Raw genomic sequence first — 15,247 nt, 5'->3', positions numbered from 1 at the left:
CTCTATGTTTTGCCAGTCGAAGAAAATGACAGAAAGAAAAGAAAGAGCGGGCTGTGGATAAACAATGTACTTTTTCTGACTCCACAGCAGGCTAATGTTCACATTAATGTATAGAGTTACAAGGTCTAGACGTATACATTTATAACACAAGCGTGCGCAATCAGAGAATCTAGTCTATTTAATTGTCTGATATTCATCACTTTGTCAGTAAGCGACTCGTTAAACCTAATATGGGTTGTTTCTCTGTTCCCTCGGGGCTAAAACACTTCTTATGAAAACAATGTCCTTTTTTTATGAGGCGGCCTCATTTTCCTTTCACAGAGGTGACTCTTCCACTGCACTGAAAATAATCTAATGAACATAGCTTGCACTGATCATGGCTTGACATTTGCTCACCTCTCAATATTTGCTCAATATCTCTGCTTTACTTACTTATATTATCTGCAGGAACTTTGACAATGGCAGGTTCTATCAGGTTGTCGGCGAGGACAAAGGCCCCTTCCTCCAAAGTGTCCAGTAACATGGTGGCAGTGTGAGTTTGCTCAGTGCTGTTCATGTCCTGCCAGGACTTCAGGGCCTCTGGTCGCAGAAGGTTGTCGACCGTGTCCACAATGGCCTGTATCAAACCAGACAAACAAACATGAAAGCAACGATATCTGAGTGACTGAGGAAAAAAAAAAAAGACGAAGAAGAAGAACAATTACAATGATACGTTGTTTGTGAGCATACAGAAAGCAGGAACATGCACAAGGCTAAATGAAAAGCTGCGCTGAAGCGTCACATCTGGAAGAATCAAAATAAAGACAAACATTTACTTTTAAAAATGTGTACAAGACGGGAACATTTAATCACAGACATTTACTAAATCACAAAGACATCGTTTTGGAAAAACTGCATTGACCATGAAGGAGGAACTGCTGAGAGAGATGAACAGGCACATCACTAACGGTGAGGATTCAGTTTCTTTCTCAAGGACATTGCGCCAAGGCAAACACTTTGGGATCGCAGTGTATTGAGCCTTTCAGATCTGTCTGATAACAGAATATTAAGAGATGGCCTGATGAAAGTACCAAAGGCTGCTCTCAATTAAAACGTTCTAATTGCAAAGCTCAGTGTACAACTACAATCATCCATTAAGTCACTCTGAGAAAGGCTATAAAAAGGTTAGAGAAATGTGAGCGACATGCAAGTGTTTAATCTCTATCCTGGTTGCAAACGGTTTCCCACCTTAAAACACCTAAAAGCTCAAGGAAGACAGACGATAAATTGGAATTGGGGTCCAGACAATACAGGCTAATTTCAGGAAATAATAAAATCAATGTGTCTAATCAGGTAATCGATAATGGGGAGGTCTGGTGGAGGACTGGGGGACAGCCAATGTGATGCTGTGTCAAGTACAGCAGATGTCAGATAATGCTGACGCGACAATCACTGTCTTGCATACCCTCATGCTGTCATTAGTCCGATTGAAAGTGATTTATATTGACACAACCTGTCTGACAGTGTCACCATCTCTGAATTCTAATTTAGTTGCTGTGGCATCAGGAACAAAACGAATGATGCGACATAAGAGAGGGTGAGGTGGGATGTTTTTTTCAATTTTTTTTTAATTTTCCTGCTGTAAAGCCGTGTCGTTTAGCTAATTAACTTGATCCATTTTTAATGCCCTCCCAAAGGAGAGATTTTTTATTGCGGGGAGCGTATTGGAGACGGATGGAGGACATTGATGTCTGTAATGCTAGATGGATATATGAGGCCAAATTATTGACGGGTGATTCTTAGCCCACGACAACATTTGAGGAAAAAAGGGAAAGAAAGTTTGACTTGCTGTAACTTCAGAGGTACCTTACAAACATTTTTTTTCTTTAAAAGACGTAAAGCCTTAAATTACGGGCGATGGCCCTCGATAAAAACGAGGTTTGAATGAATTCCATCTGGACAAGTAAAAAAAAAACTGTTCTTAGCTCCTGCAGAAAAGCAAAAACCATTACCACAAAGCAGCGAATCCTTCGTTTAATGAATAATGAGAGGAATGTAAGAACAGGATGTTTCCTTGAATTGTGGTGTTTTGCATCCAGGCGTGCACTCTTGAGCAAACAAAATAAACATAAAATAGAGAATGCAGAATGAATGACAAAACACATCATAGCTGTCAATTCTTGAAGAGAAGAACAACACAGAGACACATCCAACGAAAAAGAAGCCACCACACTAATTAGAGATTACTTCTCTTTGTCTTAGAGAGCACTTTGAGTACAACTGTGTCTGTGTGTCAAGCGGATACTCAGAAAAGCAGGAAGCACTGGGAGGAGGGAGTGCATGACAGTGCATAAGATACATGCTGCTGGACTTGGGCTGGGGCACATACAGTAGTGCAGGAATAGAGGGGACAGCAGCAAGCAGAGTGGGCAGAAGCATTGCTTCAGTACCTTCATGTATGCCCTGCATGTCCTTTCTCGCTTTTGAAGCTTTTTTTTAACAGAAAAGAGGAACAGATAAAAAAAAACGGAGACAGGTCAATTGCACACGTTCAAGAGTTTATGGAAAAGAAAGAGCATCTGGATGTACAAACTATCTAATAAATGACCAGAGCAGTCACACTCCAACGCCTTGTGCCACTGACCTGTTTATGTAAAAGCACTGTGGATAGTATTCGTGACAGTATTTTCTTTTCACAACTACCTGACACATCACATATAATCAGCACAGCCATATTGTGGTCATTAAAATTAATGTAGAAACACTGCCATGAAATATAGATATCTTCTTCTACACATCAGTAGCCACAAACAATCTAATTGCTTCTCTTCTTTTGGCTATTTAAATCATTAGCTTGCTTTCCTTTTTACGAATCATTCCCTGAACTTGACTAGCTAAACTAATAAAACTGTTCTCTTGTCAGTTAAGTTTCAAAGCCCTGTAAACTCTGACTGTGGAGTAATTCAGCAAGAGGGAATCAATGAAAAGATTTATTTAATATTTTCCTTAACACAGCACAGCATTTTGGTGGATCAGATTACCTTATTGAAGGTCCTTCCTGCAGAATCCTTCTCGCTGGGTTTGAGCTCTTGCAGCTGAGCATCCAGTATGTCCACCAGCTGTTCCATCAGGCGTACTGAGGAGCTGACGTCACCGGCAAATATAGGGCCTTTGGTGTGCTTGGCTAACTCGTTGGCCAAGTTAGCCGCATTTTCACCACTGCGGATCTGTAGGAGGAGAGAGTGAATAATGTTGACAATAATAGAAGAAGACAGACTCGGAGGGTTCTTATTAGCTTGGTTTCCAATGCTGAATCACACTTGAATGAGCCCTTGAAACGTGTGTGTTAAAAGCAGGGTTGATGCTGGTGATACTTTACTGTGCGGATCATGTGCTAGAAAAAAAAAAAAAGGAAGGAAAAAGAAAATGATACGAAGAGCATTTTTATGGAAATTGCAAAGCTTTGGAAATTCTTATATCAGGCCCTCAGCAAAGGAGAAAATATGATCACTTCCATGAGGTTTATTCATACTGATCAAGTTGTAATAGCATTTTATGTACTGTACGCCTCAGTGTTTTTATATCAATAAATGCTGCTTTTGTCGCACCTCTTTTTATTAGCTTTTTATGTTTTCTAATGACACATCGGTCCTCCTTTATGTTCAAAAATGCTTTTTTTCACCAATGAATCTGACCCAGATTTGTTGCCATCTTTTTAGAAGTGATAAAATCAATTCAGAATTCAAAAGAAACTTTCTCTTTCTGTGTTTACACATTCCACTTAGCAGGTGAACAGTACTGCAGAGCTCATACAAACCTTCTGGGCCACCTGGTTGACCCAGTGGGAGGTACAGTTGCTGAGATCAGGGCCTTTTGGGTGCCAGTCCCCGGTGGAAAGAACACATAAATAAGAGGCTGTGCCTGTCAGGGAAAATAAGAAAAAAATAGTCGAGTTTAATCGAGTTAAATCTTTTTTTTTCCTCATGAAGTAATTTATAGGACAACAAAGGACAAGGAAAGAGATCACAGGAAGAAACTGTCCAAAAGCAACACAGTCATATAAATTCATAATTTATGTAACATATAAAAGGCCAAAGGTTGTGCACATAGAACTATCAGCCAACACAAATATTCTTTTGTTTCCTTTTGATAGTCTAGGAGGAACATTGTGGGCAGTGAAATGTTTTAATCCAGTAAACTCCAAACAACAATCACCTGTTGATTTATTTATTTTTTGGTAAAAAATAATACCTTGCAGCTGCTTTTGCTACAAAGTGGCAACAATTCCTTTTTTTCCCTCCTAATCAGCTCCATGTCTGATGAAGTCTGAGCACGATTTCACACACAATCAAAAGAGGAATGCACGTCTTCATGCAAGCTCAGGAGAAACAAGCGAGTCAGCTCCTCCCCAACACAGCCGTTACACATTGCCTAATCAAGTTCGGACATAGAACGCCACAGTTAAATCCTAACACCATAATAAATTATTGTCCTTGTCTACCTGACACTAGTGCTCTTTGTAGATAAAAATATCCTGGTATGCAAGAATATCAAACAAATTGAGGAATTTTCTCTCGAGATGCTTTCAGCCATACTGAACACAGCAAGACACAACGCCCTGTGGCGAGAGGGGAACCTGTTTACCTCGTGTTCCCTTGGGACAAGGTCGTTCCACAAGCATGCCCCTCTGGGTCTGAGGCCACATTATGTCTCTTTTCTCGGTGGCCTTGCAGAAGCGCTCAGGTAAAGGGAAGGACTCCAGGGGAGGAGGAGAAGTGGTCTGTGGAATTACAGGAGGTGGCTTGGGTGCTCCCCTGCTGCCCTCCTTGAGCCCTGTTGTGGTGGTAGTGTTGGCCACACCCCAGTGTGCTGTGGTTGTCGTAGTGGTGGTTGTAGTTCTCGGAGGCTGAATGGATGCGGTGACTTCCGACAGCGGTGGTGCTGTGTAGACAGAGAGGGTAAAGAGGGATTATGATTGGTTGCAGCACTAACATCTCATGTGCAGCCAGTGGAGAAAACATGATCACTGCCATGATTTATGGAATATGCTTTGCCCTGGAGCATATTTATTCATCTTATGAAAGTATGATGCAGTACTGTCAATAAAAAAAACAACCAAATGATATTTTGCCATGTGGTTTTTACAGTGAGGTCAGCTCATTAGAGTGACATTCTTGGATGTGCATAATGCGGATACCCCCTGAAAATACTTGGACAGGATTTGAAAGCTTGACCCACTGTTGGCTAGATGTCCATTTTTTTCTCAACGTGTTCAACAGAGTAACGCTTATACATATCTGTCCTGTCATGTAAATTGCTGGTAAGTGCTTTGTGCAACAAGCATATTTGCTTTCCCTTCAACTATAGTTTATCCAGGGCACTCAGTCTGAAACGAACAAGACGATAATTACAGTAACATCCTCATGTCTGGCAATCTTTCTTGCCTGGGAGACTTTGTGGCAAGGCTGATTAAATTTCACTGGAGCAACAAAGACCTGTATGTATAGCCATGGTGCCAGACATTCATTTTACAGTTGTTTCTCTCACCAACTCATTCCCTGATAAAGCAGGTGTGCCGTAACTCATGCAATGCCCTAGGCAAAAACAATATGTCTCAGTGTCGGGAAAGGAGAAAATAGCACTCTCCTTACATTTAACATGAGCCACTAAGGAAAAACTACGGGGACATTTTTCATGAGATACGCAAGAGGAGTGTGAGTAACACTGTAATTACATCTCAAGAAAGTCAAACACGACCGAGTTTTCAGATGAAATGTCGATAAATATAAACTTTTTCATACAAATCCGCTCCACACCAACAAATGCAAAAAGAAAACTTACACCACCCACAAAAAAAAAATCTTGATGGGGGAATTTGAAAGGATAAGATACATCAATCTGAGGAGCTCTGATTGGAATGCGATGTGCATACTGAATCTAATCGCATTTGAGTACTTTGATTTCCTCCATTAGGCTGCCTGTAGAGCATGCAGAGAATGTGAAGAGGTGCTGTTACACTGCTTGAGTTGAGCACAGCGGTTCTCAGTAGTACAACCAGCGGTGGAAACAGACGAGAGAGAGCGACAGAAAGAGGATGAAGGAGGGTAGGGGGTTCAGAGACAGAAGCAGGACAAAGGGAACAGAGTGGGAAGGAGGTGGAAAGTACAGGCACACAGAAGATAATGACAGGAAAATTCAGAAACAATGGGGCCAAGCTCAAAAGCGAGAGGACAGTTTCTGTCGTCTGGTCGATTGAAGGAGAGGGAACCAGACTGCAGGCAACAACACCTCCATATCTGTTACCTCCATTGGATAATCGGTCTGGCTGATAACAAACCCAAACCCTCCCCAACACACACACACAACTGCTTCTATCACCCCAGGCCCCACGGTGTGGATGAAAGGCTTCAGCACAGTTGAGCTGAAGGGAAATCGCCTTTGAGGCTAGCTGCTACCTGTGGCGAATTAGGCTCTATTGACCAGAGGAGATGACTCTGTGTGCTCCCTCCTGTTGAGGGCTAGAGAACTACATACACACACACAAACACAAGCAGGTGACATGACGGTGTACACAGCTGACTGGCTGTTTTGACACTGAGCTGAAGGCAGATTTGGCTGGCTGGCTGGCTGGCTTCACCTCAGCCTCCCCCACTCTTGTCCCTCCTCCCCTACCTGCATCCTTTTACTCAACACAGTGAAATTCTCTGCTGCACAGCCTGTCACAGCGGTTAAGAGACTACCTGTGCTCAGTGTCTTTTCATCACTAACATTTAGGCGGCTAGGAGAAATGGCCGTCTCCATCCTGCATCAATACCCTTTTGTTGCTCTAACCTGCTTTAAAAAGACTATCAAGATGAAAGCAAAAGTCACCAGAAAATGAATTATAAAAAAAATATTTGAATTTACACAGTCTCGTGGCAATGTGTGTGTGTCAACATAGCCTGTACATCATAATTCTTGTTCATTTTTTTTAAACGTGTGAGTCAGAGTTGCTTGGCAAATGTCCAAAGGATTCCCAAAAAACTGTGGGGCCCTTTAAAGGTTTCTCATTACCAAAGTATTACCAAAGTTAAGAAAGATAAGACCTCAGTCTTATACATGATAGTTTTGAACAAGGATGGAAATAAAATGAAAATGAATGACTGTTTGGCAGCATGACTTAAGATAAAGCGCTTACAACTACAGACAATAAATCAAAGAGACATGTACTTTAATCCAAGCACATTCCTTCAGCATGTTAACTAACAACTGGATCTTGTCCACACCCTCATTCAGCAGGGCTGCTTGTCATGGCTTGCTGAAATGTTCAGTTGAAAAGTCCAGGTAAATGTACAATTAAACACCTTTGAAGGTTTTTTATTTTGATTTATTCATCTATTTCTTTATGTCCCTGCTATCAGCAGCAAAACTCTAAAGGTAATTAATGTTAGACTCGGTTATTATGAGGCTAAAACTAATGGGTTTAGTTCTCCTGAAGCCTCCTGTTATAAACCCCATCATAAAATGGATGGCTTTGGGGAAGTGGTGTGTGCGTGCGTGTGACTAAAAACTGTCCCAGCATTGCTAAAATTGGCTGGTCTGGATCCACACTGCCACTGAATACAGCTGTACATCAGAGAGCTTCATTAATGAGGGATATTATGAGGAGAACACATTATATAATAGGTCTAAAATAATCCTGTTGAGGTTTTCATATCATGTTTATGATGCAAAGTAATCCTCTTTCCTGTGTGAAAAAGAGGCTAATGTGAATGTAGGCTATACTTCCCAGTGAGATTTGTGCATAAACAATGCCACCTCTCTGACCACTGCTGTTCTTGTGTGCTCGGCATGTCAACCAGTAATCCTGCTAGCAACCCAATAATCGCATTACTTTTATGACTTTAATTCAATCCAATGAAAGTGGGAAGACTTAAGCCATTTGTATTAAAATGGACACTCCTCTCAGGTAGATATATGAGTGTTTAAGTTTATAAGTAGATGTTGGTAGGAGTGAGTATTGATCTGTTGAAAGAGTTGTAGCTGCCTTTACTTTTTCGGATTCATAGCAGGAACCAAACATTGTTTTCCGCTGTTGCGACACACATCTGACAGTGTGGATTTCCTTCCCTGTATAATATTCCTTTGATTATGACAAAAGAAGCAAGTTCCTCGCTTCGGTTATGCAGCAAAAACCAGGACAGGATCCTTGATTATTACATCTTTGCTACACTCTGCCCAAGGGGAAGCTTCAATTAGCTGTCACAAAGTCTGAGTGCATGGACTGATATTCTCTAAAGCACTGCCAATCAACAGGACAGACTTATTCATAACCGTTTGTGTGATTTAACACTCGCACATTGTTGTTATTACTACAGGGGCTATAAGTCTGGGATCCATAACAGACACTAAGACGGGCATTAAGAAGAGAAGGCAGGATTGTCGAGTGTTGTATGCATACATGTACCAGAACTCAGAAACACAGACACACATGGAGCCTTCAGGAGACTTAACCGGGAATGGATATTCGTGCCAGTGAGACAAATCGAAACTGAAAACGTGTGTGTCTGTTATATTATGTCTAATGGCTTTACTTTCAGTAGACACTGCAAGGTTGTTCATCAGGGTAATGTTTCACAGTCATTATCAGGTGCTGTTTATCTTGTGACGGAGGAGGAAATGGTAAGAGAACACACATTGGGGATTTGTTTCAGATAATTTGCCTCGTAAAAAGTGAAAAGAATCATTCAAACTCCCTCACGCCATCTTCTATCCCCTACTCTGTCGTGGAATAATCCCACGATGATTTGAGCCAAGGCTTCTAAGGAGATTTGCCTTTTTGTTCACATCTCTGTGGAAGAATTATTCGTGCTAAGGTACTTCATGCTTTTTTTTTAATTACACACTGAAATGTGGCACCTTAGTGGTAATCACATCCCAATGGAGGAGGAATAGCAAAAGTTAACGAGCCAGTGGAGCCTCAGACAATTCAAGGTCTGTTTCTGCCTTCAAAAGGTGTTTGGCCAATGCAAGATGACTGAGACTTGTGAAGAGAAAATAAATGAGTTACCAATCTACTTTCAAGTCATTCGACACGGAACATAGGTTAATGGAAATAAGGTGTGGAGCTACTGAAAAAAAGTGTAAATAATTCTCTGACAATGCCGCTGAAATATCTCTGTTTCACATATGCATCTCGCTTAGGCCTTTCTGTATGCAGCCTTGCATCGAAGTTTATAAGGAAATAGAGCTGTCCGTGAGTATGAAATAGTGTGATGATTTCTAACACGTTTGTGATACATTTCGATATCTACCAATATTAACAATAACACACAAAGGAAATTGGATTACACATCTTTCACTCTACGCTGCATTTGTAGCTGTGGAAGGAAACACAGCATGTGATTGCTTGTGTATCAGCAGTAAATATGAAGAAAGCTGAGTGAAAATTCATATAATTTCCCATGAGTCATGTCCTTGTGAAGTGTGTTCAGTACACATCATGTCTCAGGGAACAAAACCTAATAGCTGGATTATGTTATTTACCGCTGTCTCCGATATTTCTCACCCATAGTACAAAGGCATCGATTCATATGGACAGAGGCAGCTAGTGCTCTCCACTGACACCCACACAACCACAGACATACGTATAAACACATGTACACATCCGTATAACAACTTCACTCAAAAAACGACACGGAAGTACAGGAAACAGATACCAGACTACTGTTTTTTTTTTTTTTCCTTGGCAAGTTTCTGCTCTGTGCGTGCTTCAAATTTCAAGCATTATCTCTGAGTGTGCCAAGAAGACTGACATGTTATGCTATGCACGCAGAGGATGGTCACACACACTTTGGCACAGACGCACATCTGTGAGGCTGCTAATGCATAGGGCATGCGTGCACTTATGAACGTAGCCGTGTCACACAAAAACTTGCACAGACCCACATGTGCACAGATTAGAGAAACACAGACTCCCTCAGACACAATAATCAGGCTGTGAGAAATAGATCTCCTCAAAGGCGTGTGTCAGGCAGTGATGGGGGACCATTGTGATGTCTAAGTAATAATTCTCTTAATACGCCTTGTTTCACAGTCTGACTGTAATCAAACAAGAGACTGTGGATCCCCCTGGCTATAGGACTCAGTATAACCATAATCACCCTTCCCCCTTCCTCTTCTCTGTCTTTCTTATGTAAAACAACTCTTTTGTGACGTTATAAATCATAACCCCAGGTTTACTGTTGTCCATATGCTCGAACAATCAGTGGATATCATTTGGGCACACTGTGTCTACAGCACTTTAACTCCAGTGCTTGAACATTCCCGCAGAAGTGAAAACTAGCAGCTTGGGTAATACGAGAAAACATTATGTTGAGGTGTGTTTGGGGACACAAGGTGAAATGGCCTTCTTTATCTGGTACTAGCAACTGGCTGTAACATCACAAATTGGAGAGACAGCAAAAATAGGGATCAGATTTCAGCGAAAAGCAGTTGACCGTCTGACCTCATGTGTTGAATAGCCTTTAATGGGATCAGACACTGGATAGTTACGTTTTTATACCTTGATGTCATATAAGACAGACTGTGAACATTTTTGTGGGTGCCTTTAAGTGTCACAGTATACAGTAAAGGCAATGAATCAATCTGTCCTAAATAGGTATTGGCATTTTAAGTGAGTTTTTTTAGGTCAACTAATCAAGCCAATTAAAGTCGATTAGTCGTGACATCATCATTAAAGTAACATTAATCACCAAAGCAGTTATTTGTTCCTAGTGTTTGATGTCACATGGGCGTTTTGTTACTACAAAACCAGTCCTGTTTTGGTTCTTGTTGTTTTTGATGACCTTCCTGCTCTTTTTGCTCCTGAAGCTCAACATTTTTAATAAGCTTAATAAGCGAGTTTGCATCGCGCTGGTAGAAACCGTGGTAAGCTAGCTTCATAATGTGCAACTCATTCTCTTACTGCACAATGTGCAGTAAGATGCTTAGTTTGGTGTGGTCAAGGCTCACTTGGTGTGTGTATCCATACAAAATTAGCATGATCCTGATGGTAGGGGATCAGGTAAATAAGTAAAAAACTGCACTCAAACACCTGAAGCAACTGCACAAGATGTCTGAGTCAATTGAGATATGCAGTCACAACTAAGTGGACATAGATTTCATGAAAAAGGTTGTGTGGGAAAAAACAAAAAAACTCAGAAGACTGTTTCAGCACTTGAAACACTGTTTCTGAATGTCATAAGGAAGCTTCATGCGTGTGATGGGCATCTTTTTCCTATTGTGTGTTTACAGTTTCCCAAGAGGCAGAACTCAGGATTTACTTAAATCTAGTAATTTACTGTGTGCTGCTCCCAAAAGGCATTATTTGAGCAGCCCGGCCTTAGCTTTAGTCTAAACTCAGAAAAAAAGTCAAACAGATGCTTAAATGTGGTGACATACTCAAACAAGCAAATACTAGGATGGGGGGGGGGGGCTCAGCTCATGGACAATCAAGGCGGAGGAAGCCTAAGACGAAACACTGGTGTTGCAATAATGAAAGAGAGAAGTAATAAGATGGAACCTGTCATAGAAGACAACTATAGCCTCGAGAATAAGACAAGAGGACAGGCAAACAAAAACAAAAAGGGTGATTTTCCACACCGATAACCTCTCCTTTCACACTGCTGTGTCCACTTGGGCAGCTGACAGGAGGCAGGGGAGAGGGAGGATTGTTGTTCAGGCAAACAAAACAAACAGGCCATTCTTTACACATCCTGATCCCTGCCCTGTACCGCTGGTGTGCATGTTAAAGAAGGAAGTCTGCCATTTTACCTGCACAAATCAAATAGCTGGGAAAGCCTTATGTTGATTTTGACTTTCTAACAGAAGTTAAAGTCATCACCCACTGGTGTTTGGAGTTATGTTTTAAATGTTTGGGTTTGAGATTTTGACTGTTAACAAATAAGAATATATATGTGTGCAAGAGATAAATACACAGAAGCAGATGCCGTCACTCTGAAGTTAGCAGAATTCTGCTATGAATCCTTTCGGTTTGTCATTTTTCACTGTCGCCATATCGTTCTTTTGAAGCTAAATGTGACACGTGAGCTATCGAGCTGACTGAGAGAGTGATGCACTTCTGATACAGAAATGAATCAAAGATTGTGAATCAAAGATAGCTATTCATTGTCTGCTTTTACTCTAATAAGACAAGAATGTACTAAATAAACGTCATGAACACCAGTTCTATGAAATGATTACGAACACCTTTTCCACACTCATAAGTCCCATGGAAAAAGTAGGAGAATTTTTCCATAAATTTCTATACAAATGTCTTTTTTAAGTCAAAGGATACCCCCCTGCTGGCCAATTGAAAAGATACTTGTATAGTGGTGCCATTTTCGAGGGGTGGCTTGCTTTGAAAGCATCCATCTGTCTTTCTCATTGTCCATGTTTCAATTTTAAATGTTGCCATGCACAAGTTGACATCTGTGCAAGCACTGCAGATGACAGAGATGAGTCGTTTTGGTCCTTATTAAGGACCAGTATATTCATCCGACTGCAAGAGGTAAGCTCTCTAGGGTGACTGCTAATATACACGAATCACATGCATCTGTAACAGCTGAACATTTATGCACTGTAAAGCACTTTTTATGACACAAGAACTGCGGGAACATCGCTTTGACCACATGCAGTTTCGTAAGCTAATTGGAAACCTCGCGTCAAAGAACTTTACTTTATAATTTCTAACAAATTGGGTCATTTTCTTTCTTATAGTCGCCACTGGCATATACAATTTGAGGGTGCAACACAGTTTGAAGCCGTATGCAAATGTTTTGGCATTTGAAGAATGTCGAATAATGAAGAGGGGCCCTGATCTTTGTTGGTGTTAAGTGCAACACAGAGGAATTTTGTATGTCGTTGCTTTGCAACAGGGGATGAATAAAAGTTTTCCAAGGCTCATATGCGTCCAATTGAGGTAGCATCAGAGTCTTTTTGTGCATACTTCTTGTAAAAATAGCTTTTGATAGTGCTTACTAAGTGGTTTGAGGGCACATATCTGAGCTTCGCATGAGTAAACTGTCAAAAGAAATGGGTAGGTAATGAGTCTGGGAATAGCTCATTTAAATCAATTTAATCATCTCACATACAAGATGCGACAAAGGAATATGTCTTTTTATGAGCTCTTAGCCAGAAGGAAAACTTGCACAGAGCTGTGGATAAATGAGTGGATTATGGGGCTGCTGGTTAAAGCCAAGAGAGGGACTTACTGACCCATTTAATGTCCACTTCCAGAGGAGCTGCATGTTGGATGTGACCCTATTCACTCCCCTTTAATCCTACAAGAGATGATCTTGTCTCTACATAAGCAACATTATCAGAGTTGACAAGAACCCGACTGTCTGTCGCAAACAGTCTTAAGATCACTTTGATGTTCTGCATTCCATGACGAAGCGAATCAAGCGACTGAGATGTTTGTGCACTTGAGAAATATGGGGAAGAGAAGGCAGGAATTGCAGTGTACTTTTGCACTCAGTCTCTCTCCGAACAACTACACCATTGAGTCATCATCTATGCATAATTTGAAATTCCCTTGAAGACAAATATGGAAAAATAGAGATACAATTAACAGAACCTTTGCATACTCATAACATTTACCATTGAAAGCTTTGAGTCCCTTTGTTTGTTGGAGTGTTTTTGTAAACTTCTAGCACAGCATATGGTGATTCAACAACTATGTACATAGACAGATGACAAAAAAAGGTATAAAAAAAAGAAAAACAGCTGTTTCACTTGCTTGCACACTAATTGCAAAGAGAGGTTGCTGCTATGAGTATTTGTATCAGTTTAAATTTCTTGTGCTTTCAATTAATATATACATTTTTTTATGAATGGGCCAACATAATGCAGAATAAAGCAGCAGCATTTCGACTCACCCCTATTTAGGTCGGTGACGTTTAAGGAGTTAGTTAGCAGTGCTCTGTTGTATTCTTAGTGTCTTGCATGCGCATGTAAAAATTTCATATTTCAAGCTTTCACATGTGTTTGAAATGTCTTAAGGTCTGAACAACACTTTACAATGCTCAATTTGCAGTTTTACCACAAAAGCATACTGATAGCTTACTTTATTGCCCAGTGGTGCAGGCAAAGACACAAGCTTCAATATATCAAAGAGAAGGCGTCTTGTGACAGGCAGAAAAAAGTGCCATCATTTATGTGTCAACATCAGACATGTGGGAGGACAAGTTTATTGACATCTTGATGATCATCCTGGACCATTCTCCCTTGCTCTCATCGACTTCAATTCAACATACATTAGTCAGCAGCTGGGCCAGACTCGTGTCTCATTTGTCAAGATGAGAGAATAGAGTCCTTGTTAACTTTAAAATAAAAATGTGTGCCCCAAGGAGCTAATACAGTATGCCAGATAGAGTATGTTTCCAAACATACTTAACAGGAAGTGAAGTGGACTCTTTTGGAACCTTTGAAGCTCTCACTGTGTGAAATATTTTCTCTGCACTCAGGCTAAATTCACACAAATAACCTTTTAAATGATCTGATTTTGCTCTCTGCGATCTGTGTCCATTCAACAAATGAGCAAATCAATTGAGCACAAAGTCCTTTTGTACACAGTCGAATTCATATCAGCAAAGCTAAAATGAGGGCTGTTGCTTGATTAAATCAAAATCAGTTTATAAACTAGGAAATTTATCCTCTAAAATAAGAGAAAATGTTACATTATGGCCACTTTTGGGGCATCTGTCTGCTGGGGTACATATAGAAACAATCTATTTTTACATTACTTCATTTGAATGCATGTAATTGTATTTTTGGACTGACTAAATTAAGGTAATTTTTGAAACCTGGACTTCATTCTTTGTCACAGCAAAGCTAGCCTTATTCTGGCTAGACTGATGCTGCTCCACTGGTTAAACCCAATTTAGTGGCCCAAGCCCCTTTCCTATCAATACTAAAGTGGACGAGACATCACATTAATAAATTTTGAGCTCTTGGATAATCTGTAGAAAAGTTGCTCGACCTCAGTGGCACATCACTGACTGCATTGAGTATTAGGTAGACTTAGGACTCTGGGTGTGGAGGGGATTAGGATAATTACTGTTATTATACTCTCGGTGCAAGGGCTATCGCAGGACTTGGCTAGTCTTCGCTTAGCTTTTGACAGCTAAATTAGAAACATGCGCAGCTATCATGACCCTGGATGATTGATCCTTCTCCCTTGTGTCTACCATCTCTTTCTTAGGCACGACCCTGAAAACCTTCTGCTCCGGTTTCAGAGTGTAAAATG

The 15,247-nt window shown here is 40.7% G+C and overlaps 1 protein-coding gene across 27 annotated transcripts in view; it reads right to left on the bottom strand.

The window, feature by feature from the left end:
* adgrl2a (adhesion G protein-coupled receptor L2a) overlaps positions 1 to 15,247 on the bottom strand; it is a 95,561-nt gene that overhangs the window by 19,623 nt on the left and 60,691 nt on the right. For 22 of the 27 annotated variants that reach the window (XM_072389407.1, XM_072389409.1, XM_072389414.1 and 19 more), the window contains exons 6-10: positions 4,624 to 4,920; positions 3,797 to 3,900; positions 3,021 to 3,206; positions 2,430 to 2,468; positions 433 to 616 (exon numbers count right to left, since the gene is read on the bottom strand). In XM_072389407.1, the coding sequence (XP_072245508.1) occupies positions 433 to 616; positions 2,430 to 2,468; positions 3,021 to 3,206; positions 3,797 to 3,900; positions 4,624 to 4,920 (810 nt within the window). The remainder of the gene's footprint in view (positions 1 to 432; positions 617 to 2,429; positions 2,469 to 3,020; positions 3,207 to 3,796; positions 3,901 to 4,623; positions 4,921 to 15,247) is intronic. The other 5 variants (XM_072389397.1, XM_072389420.1, XM_072389421.1 and 2 more) reach the window with 1 other exon arrangement.

The sequence above is a fragment of the Leuresthes tenuis genome, unplaced genomic scaffold (genome assembly GCF_036924035.1).
Source record: "Leuresthes tenuis unplaced genomic scaffold, fLeuTen1.0.hap1 SCAF_7, whole genome shotgun sequence".
NCBI lineage: Eukaryota > Metazoa > Chordata > Actinopteri > Atheriniformes > Atherinopsidae > Leuresthes > Leuresthes tenuis.
This window is presented reverse-complemented; position numbering and strand designations above follow the sequence as displayed.